This window comes from Pristiophorus japonicus, chromosome 10, assembly GCF_044704955.1.
Source record: "Pristiophorus japonicus isolate sPriJap1 chromosome 10, sPriJap1.hap1, whole genome shotgun sequence".
NCBI lineage: Eukaryota > Metazoa > Chordata > Chondrichthyes > Pristiophoridae > Pristiophorus > Pristiophorus japonicus.
In genome coordinates this window covers 140,415,751-140,436,148 of record NC_091986.1, presented here as the reverse complement: position 1 = coordinate 140,436,148, position 20,398 = coordinate 140,415,751, and the positions used below count along the sequence as shown (strand labels likewise).

The 20,398-nt window shown below is 43.1% G+C and overlaps 1 protein-coding gene across 5 annotated transcripts in view; it reads right to left on the bottom strand.

Moving 5' to 3' along the window:
• Window positions 1-20,398, bottom strand: part of LOC139274813 (coiled-coil domain-containing protein 138-like) — a 164,441-nt gene that overhangs the window by 71,270 nt on the left and 72,773 nt on the right. For all 5 annotated transcript variants that reach the window (XM_070891504.1, XM_070891505.1, XM_070891506.1 and 2 more), the window contains 4 exons: window positions 10,998-11,117; window positions 7,515-7,592; window positions 2,610-2,723; window positions 719-880 (listed from right to left, as the gene is read on the bottom strand). In XM_070891504.1, the coding sequence (XP_070747605.1) occupies window positions 719-880; window positions 2,610-2,723; window positions 7,515-7,592; window positions 10,998-11,117 (474 nt within the window). The remainder of the gene's footprint in view (window positions 1-718; window positions 881-2,609; window positions 2,724-7,514; window positions 7,593-10,997; window positions 11,118-20,398) is intronic.

Here is a 20,398-nt window from a genome sequence, read left to right as displayed (position 1 = left end):
ACAACTGTAGAGGGTGTGTTGGTAATACCACACCTGGAGTATTGCAAACAGTTTTGGTCTCCTTATTTAAGGAAGGATTTACTTGCATTGGAGGCAGTTCAGAGAAGGTTCACGAGGTTGATTCCTGAGAAGAAAGGGTTGTCATATGAAGAAGAGTTGAGCAAGTTGGGACAATACTCAGAGTTTAGAAGACTTAGAGGTGATTTTATTGAAATGTATAAGATTCTGAGGGGGTTTGACAGGGTAGATGCAGAGAGGATGTTTCCCCTAGTGGGGGAATCTAGAACTAGGGGGCATAGTTTCAGAATAAGGGGTCGCCCATTTAAAACAGAAATGAGGAGGAATTTCTTCTCTCAGAGGGTCGTGAATCTTTGGAATTCTCTACCCTTGGGTCATTGAATATATTTAAGGTGGAGATAGACAGATTTTTGAATGATAAGGGAGTCAAGGGTTATGGGGAGCAGGCGGGGAAGTGGAGTTGAGGCCAGGATCAGATCAGCCATGGTCTTATTGAATGGCAGAGCAGGCTCGAGGGGCCAAATTCTCTTATTTCTTATGTTCTTATGCAAGTAAAGTTAGGAGATTACTTTATCGGTCTGCAGAAAAATTGCAATAACTATATCGAATACAAAATAGTTCAATTCCAAGTTGACATTCATACAACAGAGACAGGTTTTTTAAATACTAAAAACATTTGAGGGACGAAATACATGATTACCTTCACACACTTCTCTTGAATAGATTTTCTAGGTAAACAATTGGGACCTAATGATTTCTGAATATCATTTTCATCCTCTGGAGTCAAATAGCAAAGATAACCATCAGAGATCCAGTCCAGTAGCACTTCAAGCAGTTCATAGAAATTACTATTTATAGAAGGCTGGAATATAAAGAGGAGATATCAAACTGAGAGTTAGTTATGGAATCACTTAGGACATGTAATAAAATTGCATTGCAATATCGGTTTTAATGGTGTGCCCAAAGTAAGTGATATTGGGACCAAATATATACTGGAAAAGTTCCAAGTGCTCAGTGTAAGGATCAAGTGCAGATAAAGGGTAAAACATCCCTCAGTATCCTAATGGGTCTTAATCCCCAAAACAGAATACCACCCTCTTATGCATCTTATTTAACATTTCAGCCATTCCTATTGCCTCTCGAAGTTTTCTCCTGTTCAGCATAAATGAACACCAAATTGGTAGTTTTATGTAGTAGGCCCATGTCCACAGGAACTGAGTAAAACTACAGTGAAGATTCAATAGGATGATGTTGGAGATGGGAAATTAGAGTTATGTCGAGAGACTTGCGACTCTGGGACTATTTCCACCGGAATAAAGAAGGTTAAAGAAAATTTTAATAAAGGGTTGTAAAATTATGAAGAATTATTAACATTATACTGTATATAGAAACTGGCCCCAAGTTTTTGGATAATGTTTCCAAGGGGCATCACATAAGTGCGGAAATGGACGAGCCAAGGATGGAACCTTGGGGTATCCCAGAGGTGATTGTGTGGGGCAGTAGGAGAACCCATTACTAGAAATATGCTAGTTTCATTAAGACAAGTAGGAGTTGAACCAATTACAGACAGGCAACCAAAGATGGGTGACAAATGCAGGACGGTGAAAGAGAAGTGAGTAACTGATCATGTTGAACACTGTGGAGAGGTTGAGGACCAGAATGTATCGCACACCACAGTCGCAGTCAAAAAGAATGTAATTAGTGTCATATAACTAAAGCTGTATTAGTTCTGTGGGTAGGGCAGACGCTAGATTGCAAGGAATTTTGGGAATGGCAGGCACTGAGCTGTGTTGTCTCAGCACATTCAAGAACATTGAAGAGGAAGTGGGGGGTTAGTTATGGGAAAGGATGAAGGAGTCGAGGGAAGATGATGATGGCAGACGACTTCTTTTGTATGGTAATAGCAAAGCAAATCAAATGTCAATATCCTAGTCAGGTATCCAGGCCAAAGCTTTCGGTGCAACAGCGTGGGTATCTTGTAGGCTGTCTGCGAATTTTCTCCAAGGGAAGTGCTCAATGATGTGCTCCAGGGTCTGATTCGGAGTTCCACAATCGCATGATCAGGATGCTTTAATCTTCTATCTATATAGAGAAGGTGGTAGCATCTACTATGACCAGTTCTGAGGCGGTTGATGGCGGTTTGCGAGGGGCTTGATCCTTTAGGATGTACTGTGGGGTCCTCTTTAAGGAATCCATGATGGCAGTTTTCAAGAGGATGGGAATGGTGCCTGTGAAAAGGGAGCTATTTATGATGGTAATAAAGTATTTGAATATTCAAGAGTTGAGGGGAGAGGTGGTTGAGAGAGCAAGAGAGGATTCCCTTGGAGCAGTTAAGCCTGGTGAGGTTCGTTAGTGAGGGAAACTGAGGGGAAAATTTGTGTCAGGACAGGGATTGGGCATGATGATAAGAGGTAGCAGGTTACAGCAGCTGAAGCGGCTGTGCAAATACCTGTACTCAAGATTTCTTGCTGTTGGAGGCAAGGAAGTGGGGGGGGTGCAAATTTTTTTTAAAGTCTGAATTTTAAAAATCGATAGAATAATCAACAAATCTGAGAGTCACTGAAGCCAGCTAATGTAGCAAAATATCTTACTCGACTGATTTTACGAGCTGGTTGACTCTGTTCCTGTTTTTCCAATCTGATCCCCTTCACACCAGTGGAAACATTTTCATGAAATTTCTGCACCACACACAACTCATTCTTCCTCTGCAAAGAAGTAAAATTGATATATTTTTCTTAATGACACAGCTACCTTGCAGTGAGATAAAATTGAAAATGCTAGAATACATAGCAGTTTCATTAGTATCTGTAAAGAGAAAAGTTGGATGTAGATTCTTTGACAGGTTCAATTTCTTTACAGATGCTGCAAAATTTGAATTGTTTGAGTTTTTCAACATTAGATAATCCCTTGGACTCAGCATCAGCAGCCACTCCTGTATGTAAAATCATATTCCCCACAAACCAGAGTAGGTCTTATCTGCCCAATATTTAAGTACATTTGCTGAAACCCAGGAGTTGGCGTAAAATTGATCATTGGCACCAGTCATAGGTCTCCATTTCAAGAAGCCTATTGTGATGAGGCATAACTTGATTAGCCAAACTACAGCTGCTAAAAAATAAATACTGGTGCAAGACTTTGAAGATGACAAATGACTCGAACTAGATTGACAGGCAATCCTATTGGTGGGGATTATAGCAACACTGAAAATAAATACAATCCCTTCCAAGCCAGCCATCTGCCATTGCTGTCAAATAGAAATGGCTGATTAGTCACAGGTGTGGCAACAGCGAACCTATTTTAGCCACATGCACTAATTTTAGTAGAAAATGCCTTATATACACTCACACAATACAGGTAAATGTACTTCACATGCACATTTACTGAACAAACATCTACCAGCCTTCAGTAACCAAGAACGTAAAGCACCAAATGTTCAAAAAACACCAGAATACTGTGTTTTATCTTATTTTACCAACAAACGCACAAAAGGTTTAAAATACATATGCATACGCTGAGCAAATATGAATATGCAGATCGCAGGCCCAACAATGCTATTTACTAATCAGAAATGCAATTTTCCACATCTGTATTCCTAATTAGTGTTGCTAACATATTGAACAACACTGTTTTATATGTCCCTAGTGGAAGCCATCTATGTCCCTAAAGTTAAAAGGGCACATGGCAACACAAAGCCAAATTGGCTAACCAGTCCAATTTAGCCTTGAACATAACTTAAGCACAAATATTTTTACAAGCTTAAAGAAAATAGGTCTCAGGAGCACAGCAATAGGTATTAATCTTAGCTCAAGGTGTGGAAAGTGATCATTAAAGACACCAAAATAACATTGGAGATGAGAAGTAGATAGCTGTGGTAAAAAATAAAGACTTCCATTTATATGCGCCTTTTGCAACCACGGGATGTTTTTGATTTGTTTGATTACCTTCTGGAGTTGGAACAGAAATTTCCCGGAGGATTTTTCTTAAATTAATCCAAGGTTTTTCTCTGATCTTTTTCACCTGTCCCAGGAGAAGGTGTGGCTGGTGACAGATGGAAATCATGGTCTGCAGAAATTACACCCTGACAGAGGCTCCTTCAATTCTGGTCTCTTGCGCATTCCCGATTTCCTTTGCTCCACCATTTGTGGCCGTGCCTTCAGCTGCCTAATGCCTAAGTTCTGGAATTCCCTTGCCTAAACCTCTCAGCCTCTCTGTCCTCCTTTAAGACGCTCCTTAAAACCTACGTCTTTGACCAAGCTTTTGGTCCCGTCCCAATATCTCCTTATGTGGCCTGCTGACAAATTTTGTCTCATCATGCTCCTGTGAATCACTTTGGGATGTTAACAGTGCTATATCAATGCAAGATGTTGTTGTTGTACAAGGCAGGCTTGATGGATCAGGTATTTGTTTCCTGACCTTAGTTTTATTACGCATTCTGCTTCTAAGCAAGTCTTCCTCCCGACATCGGCCTCTACTTCCCTCACCTACGGGCTCATTCTAGCCTCTGTTGCTCAACTGCTCTGCTGCCAGTCTTGTGGGATCCTGGTAGGAAGTTCAATTCACCCCCAGCTGGTGAACTCTCACCTTGCTCTCCACCTCTCCCTGCCCCAGTTTACCTCTCCCCATACATACCTTATGGACCCAGCCCTTCTCACCTTTTTCCTACTGGTTTTCGTGGCTCGGAAAACCCATCCAACAGATAAAAAATAGAAACCTTATTAAAATGAAAGCACGCTGCGTCTTTAAAAGGTTTCAACCATCGCACTGCCTCCCGAGAGCGGATTAGTCACCCACCTCTCGTTCCGTCTTCGTTAAAACCGGGAGTGAGCGGGTTGGGTTCCTGTTTGAAATTTGTTACATTTTTACTTCCCACCAGACTCAAAGCCACCTGTTTTTTGTGGGTTAAAATTACCCCCCCCCCCCCCCCCCGAGTCTCTGCTTAGTTCAGTATCTCTACTAGCTTCAGACCAACTGGTGAGCTTTGTAAATATAACCCCTAGAAGCTCCTGGCCTCAGAGTTGTTCAAAGAGATTATAAAGAATCACTGGCTTTGCCCCTCTCTGAACCAACACATGTCTTCACCCCCTAATACAGCTGTTAATCAAACCCATTCCCCCCCCCCCTCAAAAGATCCCAAGGAGGTCAATCACATAAGATGGCTGAACTAAATTGAATAGCATGATTCACCAATCTGTGCCAAATACTTTTAAAGAGCCATTCCATGGATACCCATCCAAGTACAATGGTATCACATAGATAAGGACTTCCTGAAGGATTTTTTGAGGTGGGAAATTGTATTCAATCCAACTTCCAGAAACGGCTAGCAATAACTAAGCTTAAGTGTGCATATGCTGTGTTCGACAAGAAAGAAATGAGTAGCTAATCTAACAGAGAAGAGTGTTTCATTTTGTCACGTAAACATTACGCTCTTTAGCTTACAGATGCTAACAGACCTACTATATATTTTTAAAGCATTTCAGATTTTCCTTTTTATCTTTATATTGCTGTGGGGAGCATTGTAATTTTGTATTTCTAATTTGTTATCTATATAAAAAAATTATTACTGCCAATATATTTAAATAGGATACAGGTTATACTAACTTTTAAAGATCAGCAAAATCTTTCATTTTGCTGGAATCCATGAGCAAGTAACAACCAAAAATGAGGGGGGGGAAAGTGTTGTGGAAATAACCCATTACAGAAACATTAAAAAGTCATTTTTAAGTCAATCACAGTATTAATTTACTGTTGTTTATTCAACTAGATGGACATAAGAACATAACATAAGAACATAAGAATTAGGAACAGGAGTAGGCCATCTGGCCCCTCGAGCCTGCTCCGCCATTCAATAAGATCATGGCTGATCTGGCCGTGGACTCAGCTCCACTTACCCGCCCGTTCCCGTAACCCTTAATTCCCTTATTGGTTAAAAATCTATCTATCTGTGACTTGAATACATTCAATGAGCTCGCCTCAACTGCTTCCTTGGGCAGAGAATTCCACAGATTCACAACCCTCTGGGAGAAGAAATTCCTTCTCAACTCGGTTTTAAATTGGCTCCCCCGTATTTTGAGGCTGTGCCCCCTAGTTCTCGTCTCCCCGACCAGTGGAAACAACCTCTCCGCCTCTATCTTGTTTTTCCCTTTCATTATTTTAAATGTTTCTATAAGATCACCTCTCATCCTTCAGAACTCCAACGAGTAAAGACCCAGTCTACTCAATCTATCATCATAAGGTAACCCCCTCATCTCCGGAATCAGCCTAGTGAATCGTCTCTGTACCCCCTCCAAAGTCAGTATATCCTTCCTTAAGTAAGGTGACCAAAACTGCATGCAGTACTCCAGGTGCGGCCTTACCAATACCCTATACAGTTGCAGCAGGACCTCCCTGCTTTTGTACTCCATCCCTCTCGCAATGAAGGCCAACATTCCATTCGCCTTCCTGATTACCTGCTGCACCTGCAAACTAACTTTTTGGGATTCATGCACAAGGACCCCCAGGTCCCTCTGCACCTCAGCATCTTGTAATTTCTCCCCATTCAAATAATATTCCCTTTTACTGTTTTTTTCCAAGGTGGATGACCTCACACTTTCCGACATTGTATTCCATCTGCCAAACCTTAGCCCATTCGCTTAACCTATCCAAATCTCTTTGCAGCCTCTCTGTGTCGTCTACACAACCCGCTTTCCCACTAATCTTCGTGTCATCTGCAAATTTTGTTACACTACACTCTGTCCCCTCTTCCAGGTCATCTATGTATATTGTAAACGGTTGCATTCCCAGCACCGATCCCTGTGGCACGCCACTAACCACCGATTTCCACCCCGAAAAAGACCCATTTATTCCGACTCTCTGCTTTCTGTTCGCCAGCCAATTCTCTATCCATGCTAATACATTTCCTCTGACTCCGCGTACCTCTATCTTCTGCAGTAACCTTTTGTGTGGCACCTTATCGAATGCCTTTTGGAAATCTAAATACACCACATCCATCGGTACACCTCTATCCACCATGCTCGTTATATCCTCAAAGAATTCCAGTAAATTAGTTAAACATGATTTCCCCTTCATGAATCTATGCTGCGTCTGCTTGATTGCACTATTCCTATCTAGATGTCCCGCTATTTCTTCCTTAATGATAGTTTCAAGCATTTTCCCCACTACAGATGTTAAACTAACCGGCCTATAGTTACCTGCCTTTTGTCTGCCCCCTTTTTTAAACGGAGGTGTTACATTAGCTGCTTTCCAATCCGCTGGTACCTCCCCAGAGTCCAGAGACTTTTGGTAGATTATAACGAATGCATCTGCTATAACTTCCACCATCTCTTTTAATACCCTTGGACAAGTCTAACCATAAGTCCTTTTGACGAATACAAAATTAGAACTTCAAAGCTTGAAATCGGGGGGTGGGGGGGGGCAGAAGAGAAAAAGGAGGAAGAGGACAATGATATCTTCATCATTTTTATTCTTCCATAGATTTTCTACAGTCATCTAAAACTCACTTGCAGATTTTCTAAACGATTTTGAACCTTTCTGGCCTGAGTTTCCAACTTCTTATTCTGTTGCTTTACATCGTTAATCTGAAAAATATCAGCAGCATCAGCATTAAAAAACATAGGGGCCGAAATTCAACCCCGCCCGAAACGGGTGACACCTTCCACTTTTGAAGTGATTCCTCCGCCGCATCAGATAAGGTGGCCTCTTTCGCGAAATTCAGCTTCGTCATTTTTTTTGAAGCGGACCTGAAGTCAGTCATAATGGGGGCGGAAATGGGGCAGTAAGTACTCTAGAGGGGCGGAAGTGAAGGTGGAATGGAGTCTCCACGGCTGTCAGTTAGCAGCCGAGTGGCGATGACATAATTACGCGTGTGCCTCCCCACGTCTCTCCCCTTCACTTAAAGGGGAGAAAAGCAGCGATTCTTTAGGTTCGGTCCACTGGGCCACCTGGAAGGGTTTCGGCCGGGCCAGCGGTCTGGCATTATAGAGGGGGTGCCAGGCTGCCTGTTGGAGGCCCGGCCGAACCCGGTGGCACAATTGTCCGGCCGACCTGGAAGTCAGCCGGCAAAAAAAATAAAATGGTGGCCGTGGCAGCGGGCCCTCGCCTTTGATGGCCGTCGTGCAGCCAAGTCCCACACACACAAGGCAAGGTGCATTGACAGAAAAAGCTGTCAGGGGCACTACTCGGCAGATCAAGGATTTTTACAGCTGAATTTGGCTGGAGGTGCAGGAGATCGGTGGTGCGCGCTTTGATCAGCGGCAGGGCGGAAGTGGGGACCGCCAGAAAAATCCCTGGGCTGAATTTCACTGGCGGCGGCCATTGGACCGAAAGTCAGCGGCCACTCGATTCCGCCACTTGGCCGTCGATTTCCGGCGGTACGCGGCCTTTTTCGGGAGCTGAATTTCTACCCCATACTCTTAATTCAATACCTCTGCATTGGAAGCTAGTTTTTATAGTTCTGTAGTAGATTATTTTCCTTTTTATTTAAGAAAAGCATTTAATAAATAAATGCATATACTGTATATAAATGGCAGGAAGTTAAGGAGAGATTTTCTACTTCAACGCACATTTCTACCGGGAGCGCACATTGAAAAAAGGCGCACCCCAGCCCATGATTTTCTGCTCATTAATTTTAATTGTGGAAAATCATGAACTAGGGATGCGTTGTTTCCCGATATGTGCTAAAGGCAATTGTGTCAACAATGACAACTCTTCAAAAGTACTTCATTGGCCGTAAAGCGCTTTGAGACATCCTGAGGTTGTGAAAGCAGCTATATAAATGCAAGTCTTTTTATGGAACAGTGGTCTCCTTGTGTATGAAATACATCTGTTTAACAATTGAATATAGTTCAAAGAAGGAAAATTCAACTTTAATGTCTGTGGCAGAGCCAGAATTATTTGTTTCTTTGATCTATAATTCAGACTGGTTCAGCGGTTCAAATTAGCAGACTGTTGTTGATGTGAAACAACTGATGTGTTCCATAATGGAGCTCCAAAACCAATTTACGACAACCCGTTTGACTTGTAAGATAGATGGGGATATGTAAATTGTTCCTATCTCTCAGTAAGATATCACAAATATTGACTGCATTTGTGCAATCTGGTCTCTGAATTTAATTGGAAATATACACAAAGTATTACTAAGTTTGTCTAGGAACAACTATATTCAATTGTTAAACAGACATATTTCATACACAAGGAGACCACTGTTCCATAAAAAGACTTGCATTTATATAGCGCCTTTCACAACCTCAGGACGTTCCAAAGCGCTTTACGGCCAATGAAGTACTTTTGAAGAGTTGTCACTGTTGTATGTAGGAAATGTTGTATTGTAAGCAATTTGCGCACAGCAAGCTCCCATAAACAGCAATGTGATAATGACAAGATAATCTGTTTTTGTTATATTGATTGAGGGATAAATATTGGCAAGGACACCAGGATTAACTCCCTGCTCTTCTTCGAAATAGTGCCATGGGATCTTTTGCGTTCACCTGAGAGCAGACGGGTCCTCGGTTTAACATTTCATCTGAAAGACAGCACCTCCAACAGTGCAGTACTCCTTCAGCACTGCGCTAGAGTGTCAGCCTAGATTTTTGTGCTCAAGTCTCTGCAGTGGGACCTGAACCCACAACCTTCATACTCAGAGGAAAGTGTGCCACCAACTGAGTCACGTCTGATACTGGGCTCTGAGGATTAAGAACAAGCAGGAATATCTTTTGGAATCTGTTGTTTGGTTAGGCTTCAGAATTTTCACTATTAGGCCCTATTTGAAACAGGAAGATTTTCATGCGAGAAGAAAACTTTGTTTGTCAAATGACAGACATAGAACTAAATCAGGAGTAAATCTTCTTAATAAGGGGGCATTTGACTTATTTCAGACTTTTGCCTTGTACTTAAAGTATGTGTCAATTATTGTATTCATAAATAAAGGCAATTGCTTTGGTCTATGAACTTCTGACCTTTGTAGCAACAGAAAAGAATTGTTTTAGTAGCACATGGCCAAGGTAAATTCAGATTACTTCAAGTAGTTAATGCTAGCTCTCAAGAACTCAACTCTGCAAGGGCAGAGTGTGTCAAAAGATACAGCTTCCAGATTGTAGGGGATAATGGTCTGCTTATGGGAACCCACAGCAAGAGAGAACAGTACTAAAGTTCTAAAATATATCACTATGCTTCTGCAGTATTTGTTAAGTTGGATTGTAATTACAGCAGGTCCTGCAAATTAATATAATACATCACATCAAAAATTGTTGGAATCAAACCTCCAAACATCATAATTAACTAATTTTAGGGAGTTCCTAAGCAGTATAGTTTAACAGCTCACCACCATCTTCTCAAGGGCAATTAGGGATGGGCAATAAATGCAGGCCTTACCAACGACGTCCACATCCCGTAAATGAATAAACAACGATAAAAAGCCTTTTTTTTTTAAAAAAACATTTAGGTTGTCTAAAGATTACACAAATAATGGCTTTGATACAAGGTCAATATTCAATTTCACAAGACAACTGTTGACTGCGCGTCTACCAATTTATCATAAGATCGTTTCAATTAGTCATTTGCAATTGCATTCTGAATCATAAAAAATAATCCTTTGAACAGTTCAATAACATTCAGTAAATTAGGCTAAAAAGGTTTACAAAGATGAGAAGTAGTTGTTGAGAACTATTTAAAATTTGATAAGTGGGAGCCAGGGAAGATCAGCAAGGGGATGATGGATGAGTCGGATTTAGTGCAGGACAAATTGCAGGCAGTGGAGCTTTGGTGAAATTGGAAATTGAGGTGGGTGTAGATTGTTGGGAGTGAAATTCGGGAGCGCCCCATTAAGGATCTGCCTAATTTGACCGTACCTGCAGTACTCACTAAAGGATTTTCATGCTCAGAAAGTCACTACATTCAAATGACCTGAGGCGAGTTACTCTCTACAGCTACACCAGTTGAGACACAACCATAGTGTGGTAATATAACCTTTACAAAATAGTTCTTACCTGTTTTTTCAAGGAGTCATTTAATTCCTTTAATGTGTCAAAGGAGGATTTAAGTCTCTTGTTTTCTTTGATCTTCTCCTTTAAGACATTTGTGAGTTGACTGACATCTGCAGTATGTTGCTGTGGGGGAAAAAAAATTGGGGGTAGATTTTCAACTTGCCACCCGAGTGTAAAACTGGTGTGATGGATTAGCCACACGTTACAGAAATCACCCAATTTCTATTTCCACCAATTTCAATGGAAATGAAAGTTGGGCGGTTTTGATAACTAGCGTCCGATTCACAATGCCAGTTTTACTCCTGTTGGCCAGTGGAAAACCTACCTCATTGAGTTTCATTATTCACTGTTTAATTTTCTGAATATAAATCATATTCAACAATACTAAAGGACATGATGTTAATCTTTACAATTTAGGAATATATGAGCAATTCCAAATTCTCACTTTTCTATCATTCGCGCTTTTGTAAAATGATTTTCTTAGTGTTCTGTTAAGGTTCAATTGTTGTTCTTGACCTCTAAATCTAACCACAACATGGCCAAGAAGCAAAAGAAACAAGAAAACTGCTTGGGCCCAAAAGTCTGCAATCCTATTCCACTGCCATAACCATGATGGAGCACGGCTTGAACCCACTGGCCCCAGGCACTCCAATCTCATCCAGATTCTTAGGGTCGGGGGCATTTGATTAAAGTGATGTGGGAGGGCCATTCCAGTAGCAGCAGAGCTGGGCTATACACTAGGTGGAAATTAGTGACGGAGGAAAGCAACTAGAGGGAATGCCATCAGTCTTGCCTCCGCCGATGACACCAGGTGCAAAGGGGATGGGTGTGGGGCTGGATGGAGAAAGCACGTTTCCTCTTCCCCAAGAAAACTCTGACACACCCAAAAAGGAACATGACCTGAAATTAACAGGTCCCTGCCCAATTTCCACCCTGCTTGCCCTTGTCCATACTGATAGAACCGAAGGAAATTCAATATTCTTATGTTTCAGGTGAATGGCTACAGCAGAATGGAAAAATTTGTAAGAAAGAACTTTTATATAGTGCATTCACGGCTTCAGGACGTCCCAAAGTGATTTACAGCCAATTACGTACTTAGTCACTGTTGTAATGTAGGGAAACTTGGCAGCAAATTTGTGCTTAGCAAGGTCCCTTAACAACGCTGAGATAATGACCAGATAATCTGTTTCACTGATGTTGGTGGAGGAATAAATATTGGCCAGGACACCAGGAAGAACTCCTGTGCTCTTCTTCCAATAGTGCCATGGTATCTTTTACATGCACCCGAGAGGTTTAACGTCTCATCCAAAAAAGACGGCATCTCCAATAGTGCTGCATTCCCTCAGTACGACACTGAAGTGTCAGGGTTATGTGCTCAAGTGGAACTTAAACTCACAACCTTCTGACTCGGAGGCGAGAGTGCTATCACTGAGCAAAAGCCAGGTTCTGCTTTATTGTGCTTCTATAAACTAGCCAAATCGTTTGTCCATATTCTTGGGGGTTGGGGTGAAAAAGTTGCATGAGAAGGAAATCAAGGCATCTAACAATTGAAAGATGCAGTCTCAGATCGAAATAAAAAGACATGGTATAGATGTTCCTTGTGATAATACCTGATACACTACATTGGAGCAATAGCGCCAGACTACATGAATCATGGAAGACCAAATGAAAAGTCACAGAAATGATGGGCTAAACAATAATCGTGAAGGTGAATTGTAGGTAAATGCCATAGAAGGAGGCCATTCTTCCAATTGCGTTTGCACTGGCCGCGAAAGAGCTTTGCAGTCTAATCCCACTTTCCAGCTCTTGGTCCATAGCCCTGTAGGTTACAGCACCTCAAGTGCATATCCAAGTACTTTTTAAAATGTGATGAGGGTATCTGAATCAGCTACACTTTCAGGCAGTGAGTTCCAGACCCCCACCACCCTCCAGATGAAAAAGGTACTCCTCAACTCTCCTCTAACCCTTCTACCAATTACTTTAAATCTGTGCTCCTTGTTATTGACCTCCCTGCTAAGGGAATAGGTCCTTCCTATCCATTCTGTTTAGGCACTCGTAATTTTATACACTTCAATTAAATCTTCCATCGGTCTCATCTGCTCCAAAGAAAACAACCCCATCCTATCCAATCTTTCCTCGTAGCTAAAATTCTCCAGTCCTGGCAACATCCTCGTAAATCTCCTCTATACCCTATCAAGTGCAATCACATAATTCCTGTAATGTGGTGACCAGAACTATATGCAGTACTCTAGCTGTGGTCTAACTGGTGATTTATAAAGTTCTAGCATAACCTCCCTGCCGTTATATTCTATGCCTCGGCTAATAACGAAAATAATCCCGCACGCCTTCTTAACCACCTTATCTATCTATCCTGCAACTTTCAGGGATCTATGGACACGAACTTCAAGGTCCCTCTGTTCCTCTACACTTCTCAGTATCCTACCATTTATTGTGTATTCCCTTGATTGTTACCCTCCCAAAATGCATTACCTCACACTTCTCCATTCTGAATTCCATTTGCCATTCTTCCCACCTGACCAGTCCATTGATATCTTCCTGCAGTTTACAGCTTTCTTCTTCATTACCAACTACATGGTCAATTTTTGTAACATCTGCAAACTTCTTAATTACACCCTCTACATTCAAGTCTAAATCATTGATATATACCACAAAAAGTTAGGGACATAGGGCTCAATTTTCCCCAATTATCTGCGCCTTCTTTTTGGTGTGCACCTTTTTTTGGGGAGTAAATTAAAATTTCCAAGTTTCCCCCAAATTTCTGCGCCAGCGTAATTCAGTTAGGTACGACTTTTTTAGGTTACAATTTTTTGTGTCATAGGGGGTGTAACCCGACGTCTGCGGCAGTTTTTCACATTTAAGCAAGTTTGGCCAACTTACATTTTTCCTAGGACGGCGTATGTGACCACTCACAAAAAACCTTTTGGGCACTTAAGAAAAAGCAGCACACTAAAAAAAAAAATCGGCGCAGAAAGACGCCATTGTTTTTAGGCAAAGTTTTGGAGGGAGTCAAGGCGGCAAAGAATATGCATCAATGAATCTTAATTGTTTCAAAGTCAAAAGGGAGAAAATGGAAGTCTAATGTAATTCTTTAATTTTAGATTTTTTTCAAAGTGCCACGGCGCCACCTCAGCAGGCTCGAGGGTTGGAGCATTGGCCAGCAGAATCGCTCCCTCGCCCGGACACAGGGGCTCGGCTTCAAAAGAAGACCTGCATGGGGGGTAGGGTGGAAGCCGAACTGAACCGCCAGCCACTTATATAAGGGACGAGAACCCTTAGGCTATACAGCAGCTTTAAAAGAAGCCCCGGGGGGGGTGAGGTGGGAGGGAGGGGTGGAAGCCGAGCCCATGTCCGGGCGAGGGAGCGATTCTGCTGGCCGACGCTCTGACTCTCCAGCCTCGGTGGTGGGGTGGTACTTTGAAAAACATCAAAAATTATAGACTTCGTTGCCCCAAATATCTTCACTGAATGCCTGACTTCCCGTTCTAAGCAAGCCTATTGTGCATGCGCAGACCAGGGTGTGGTCCATACTAGAGCGTGCATCTTAGAGAGAGAGAGAGAGAGAGAGAGAGAGAGAGAGAGAGAGAGAGAGAGAGGGGAAAGAAGGTGCGAGTCCTTTGTCCTGCTGTTTTGAGCTTCTTGCAAAGCTACAATTAAATTATGGGGCAATATTGACAATGTCATACCTCGTGCAAGCAAGCCTTCTGCATGATGGTGCTGTGGAGGAGAAGATTGATTAGGCATCATCACCTGAGGAACCTCAGAGCATGCAGGATGATGGGCAGGAGGCATTACCCACATCGCGTATATCGAGACAGGCATTCATACCTACACCTGAGTAATGCAGACTGTGAGAGAAGTTGTAACCGAGATCTGTGAATTAACAAAAGCAGACCTTCACCCTAGAAGCATCAGGGGGACTGCTTTATCAGTTAAGTAAAAGTTACGGCTGCACTTTCATTTTATGCATCTGGATCATTCCAGGCCACAACTGGGGATGTGTGCGCCATTTCTCAACATGCAACACATATCTGCATTCGGCAGGTGACTGCTGCACTATATGCCCGGAGGAATGACTTCATAAAGTTCCCCATGACTGCCCAGTCAATGCATGACAGGGCTGTGGGCTTCTCCAGGATTGCTGACTTCCCAAAGGTACAGGGCTGCATTGATTGTACCCACATCGCCTTGCGAGCACCTTTGGAGGATTCAGAGATGTACAGGAACAGAAAAAGCTTCCACTCCGTGAATGTGCAGCTTGTCTGTGACGACATGCATCGCATCATGGCAGTTGATGTGAGATACCCTGAGAGCACCCATGATGCATTCATCCTACTCGAGAGCACTACATCTGCCATGTTTCAGCAGCAGCCAGAAGAGCAGAGCTGGCTGCTGGGAGACAAAGTGTACGGCCTCGCCACCTGGCTCACGACACCCCTACGCGTAACCCGGACACGAGCTGACCGGGTATACAACATGTCACACATTGCGACACGCAGCATAATAGAGAGGACTATTGGCATCTTGAAGCAGCGTTTTTGATGCCTGGACCATTCCGGAGGCTGCTTGCAATACTACCCCTGAGATTGTCGGTCAGTTCACTAATATCTGCTGCATGCTGCACAACTTAGCCATCATGAGGCAGCAGAAGCTGGTAGTAGAAGACCCACCTGAGGTGAGAGTGGCTGATGATGAGGAGGAAGATGCAACAGCACTTCAACCAGAGTGAGCACAACAAAGGGTCTTCATCCTCCCCCTCACCCCCATGCTCTTGTTCTGGAAGGTGGGATTGGAAGATGTTCTCTTCTTCAGGCTTGTCCGCATGTGAATCTTCTTCTGCATCAGCTTCAGCCTCGTCAGGGTTGGCCTCAAGTTCTGCAAAATATAACAGAACAGACAAATGGTTAGCAGCAGAGGAGGGAGCAGAGTGGCATGAGTAGGCACACACAGCGCAGGCTGCAGGTTCATTTGAAGAACCACGATGAATGATACACATTGCATCAACTGAAGCGTAGCTGACCGAGACATCCCCATGAACCGAAGCATGGCTAGCCCGTGCAGTACTTAACTTTTAGCAAAGCCAGACGGTGGAATTTGCAGGACTTACCTTCTCCCTCGAGTGTGGGCCCAGCTTGTGCAGTGGTGGTTGCTTTTCTCCAGGCAGGCCCCATCAAAGCAGCAACACTGTCTTCCAAGGGTGTCAGTGGATGCAGATTTGCCGGGCCTCCTCCTGTTCGAGTTTTCTCTCTTTTGTTGTGTGCCATCTTCCTCTGCAAAGATGAAAATATAACTTTTTAAAGAGAGGGTGTCTTTCTGCTGGGTGGGACATACAGATGATCACATTTACAATTGCAATTCCAGTGAATGAATGAAAATATTACTTACACTAACTACTTGACCAAGGTCCTGCCACTTCTTTTTGCACTGGCCTCCGGATCTCGAGGTGGTCACCATTGCACAGTAATCTTGAGAAAGTTGGTTCCAGCGTTTCTTCATTTCTTTTGACAAAACTTTTATTTGACCTCTGCTGGTGTCCAGCGCATGCCATCTGGTCTCAATTACAGTAATCAGGGCCTCCACTTCGTCCTGTGAGAAATTCTTGGTCCTCGAGTCGGTTGCATATTGCAGCTCCAATTTTTTCCACTCAGAATTAAAGTTCTCACACACAACTTACTCTTTAAAAATGATGGAATGCAGACCGGGAGGCGTACTGGGCATGCACGCCCATAGCAGTCACGTAAAAAACATTTTTTTTCGCGCCTGCGCAGAAGGGAAGGCATCCTTTATTCGGCACAGATATTAGGCTCCACCCCCCCCGAAACTAAAGAACAGGCTGCGCGGTGCCAATTTCAAAAATTAGAACGGGGAAACGGGAAAAAGGTTTTTTTTGGTGTAGTCGGGCACAAATAAAATGGGAATAACTCTTGAAATACGCCAAAAAACAGCACTGAGGAAAATTGAGCCCCATTGGAAACAGTCTTCCAGTTACAGAACTACCCGTCGACCATTAACCTTTGCTTCCTACCACTGAGTCAATTTTGGATCCAATGTACCACTTTCCCTTGTATCCCATGGGCTTTTACTTTCGTGACCAGTCTGTCATGTGGAACCTTGTCAAAAGCCTTGCTAAAATCCATGTAGACGACATCAAACGCACTACCCCCATTGACCCTCCTCGTTACCTCCTTAAAAAATGTAATCAAGTTAGTCAGACATAACCTTGCCTTAACAAATCCATGCTGACTGTCCTTGATTAATGTGTCTTTCGAAATGAAGATTCATACTGAGCCACAGAATTTTTTCTAATAAAATCCATGTAAACTAAAAGACTTGCATTTATATAGCGCATTTCACGACCACCAGACATCTCAAAACACTTTACAGCCAATTAAGCACTTTGAAAGTGTAGTTACTGCTGTAATGTGGGAAACGCGGTAGCAAATTTGCGCACAGCAAGCTCCCACAAACAGCAATGTGATAACAACCAGATAATCTATTTTTTTTGTTTAGTTGATTGAGGAATAAATATTGGCCAAGACACCAGAGAGAACTCCCTTGCTCTTCTTCAAAATAGTGCCATGGGATCTTTTATATTGACCTGAGAGAGCAGGCGGGGCCTCAGTTTAACGTCTCATCTGAAAGACGGCACCTCAGACAGTGCAGCATTCCCTCAGTACTGCACTGGAGTGTCAACCTAGATTTATGTGCTCAAGTCCCTGGAGAGGACTTGAACCCACAACCTTCTGACTCAGAGGCAAGTGTGCTAGCCATTGAGCTACAGCTGACACTATTATGACACCAATCAGAAAGGATGATAACAGAAATGCAAGGGTATACATATCAGGAAAGGATGAACAGGCTGGGTCTCTTTTCTCATGAAAAAAGAAGTCTGAGGGGTGACCTAATGGAGGTCTTTTTGATAGAGTGGATAGAGAGAGAATGTTTCCACTTGTGGGGAAGAGCATAACTAGAGGCCATCAATACAAGATAGTGACCAAGAAATCCAATATATCATACATACTTTCTCATCGACCCTCCTTGTTACCACCTCAAAAAATTCAATCAAGTTAGTCAAACACAACCTTCTCTTTAACAATCCATGCTGACTGTGTTTAATTAATCAGTGCCTTTCTAAATGACTATTAATATCGTCTCAGAATTTTTTCCAATAATTTGCCCATCACCGAGGTTAGGCTGACTGGCCTGTAATTACTCGATCTATCCCTTTCTCCCTTTTTAAACAATGGTACAGCGTTAGCAGTCCTCCAGCACCATGCCTGTAGCCAGAGGAGATTGGAAAATGATGGTCAGAGCCTCCTCTATTTCCTCCCTGGCCTCTCAACAACCTGGGATACATTTCATCCAAACTGTCGATTTATCTACTTTCAAAGATGCTAATCCCCTTAATACTTCCTCTCACTATATTTATCCCAACCAATATTTCACACTCCTCCTCCTTAACTCTACATCATCCCACTCTTTTATGAAGATAAATGGAAAGTATTCATAATGAACCATACCCATGTCTTCTGCCTGCAAACACAGGTTACCTTTTTGGTCTCCAATAGGCCCTACTCTTTCATTAATTATCCTCTTGCTTGTTATGTATTTATAAAACAGCTTTTAGACTGGATTTTTTTTGATTATCTTGAAGTAGTAGCTTGGTGCAATATACGTTTTTTTTTAAAAGTGTGCAGGGAGTGTTGCTGGATGCTTGCAAGGCCTTGGATGGTAAAGGAAGGCCTCAGAGAAGATAGAAAATGCTGGAAACACTCAGCAGGTCAGGCAGCATCCATGGAGAGAGAAGGAGAGTTCACGTTTCAGGTCAAGGTATGTCCAACATTTTATTCTTTTATTTCAGATTTACAGCATCTGCTCGCAAACGCAAAAAGAAGGATGCTACCCAGACAGCCTCTTTCTGGTCGGGATATCATCATACACCTGCGGGACACAACCCCAATTCCCCTTCCAACATTTGTCCTACAACTCATCTTCCCTCGGTTACTAACTATCACAGCTTCCTCTTGGCCACAACGTGAAATAAAAACCATCACAAAGCAAACTCTCCAATCCAACTTTATAAATCTATCCCTCCAATATGATATCAAGAAATCAACTCATCACCCTTATGCATTCGCTTAGTAGCAGCCTTGTGTGTGCCTTTACCTATCCTACTGATATCACTGCTACCCTCGTAGCTGCAGCAAGGTTGCTGACTGTCAGTGGGGGCACTGCAAATGGCTCTGCTGGTTGACGTCAAGGAGCTGGGAGTGTGAAATTGAGTGTTTCTTCTTCTTCACGCTCCTCCCCCACCCTTCTTGGTCACCCACTGGCTGGGCAAGCTGCTTTTCTTGGGTGTGTGAAACAAGAGGTGCATGCAAGGAGGATAACGTACAAGGACACCGGCATCTTGTATCCTTTCTGCCCCGCCGCTGGCCAAGGTCTCAGTCATGCCCCTGCCAAGAATGGCCAGCACCATCTCCTCCAAGGGAATGATGTGAAACTAGGAATAGGAGGTGTGCTCGTGCTTGGGAGGGGGAGTAGGGCAGTTATGTGTTAGGCTAGTGGTGCAGTTGGGTAGGCTTTTGAAGATGTACTCACTGACCTTCCCACCCAGTGTGAGGTCATGAATTTCGGATTTCAGGATACTGTTGCCACATTCGGATATTCAATCTCTGTGTCCGTAATTCGCTAGATTTGCTGCTGAAAGTTGTCTGCAGTGGGGAAATCCCCATCACCATTGTAGGAATCAATCAGTACTACACTTCAATGCTCATCGATATTCATAGGTGGTTGAAGCAAGGTAGTGCTTGCTGGGGATGTCACAGGGTCCTGTTTAATCACACACAATTCTGAAAGGTGACTTCCCTCTTGCACTATGTGGAAAATCATATTACTTTCCAATCTTGGATTCTGTTTCTAGAAACTACTGCAGATGAAGTAATGTTGTACCTGTGACGATGAGATATGGGGGGGGTTTAGTCTTCTGTTATACCAGTGCAAGGTACAGCGCAAGCTGGTGCAGGAGGGCGACGGCAGCGAAGAGGGCGACTGGATTGGACGTCATGAAGGTCCAGGTCGGTGATTGGAGCGTGGGCAGGTACAGCAGGAGTAGCGAGGTTGGGGCCCAGAAGTGGCAAAAGAAAGTGGAGCAACGTGATCATTGTTGTAATGTAGGAAACGCGGCAGCCAAGTTACACATCGCAAGCTACCACAAACAGCAATGTGATAATGACCAGCTAATTTGTTTTTTTAGTGATGTTGATTGAGGAATAAATATTGGCCAGGACACCACCGATAACTCCCCTGCTCTTCTTCGAAATAGTGCCATGGGATCTTTTACATCCACCTGAGAAAGCAGACGGGGTCTCGGTCTAACGTCTCAT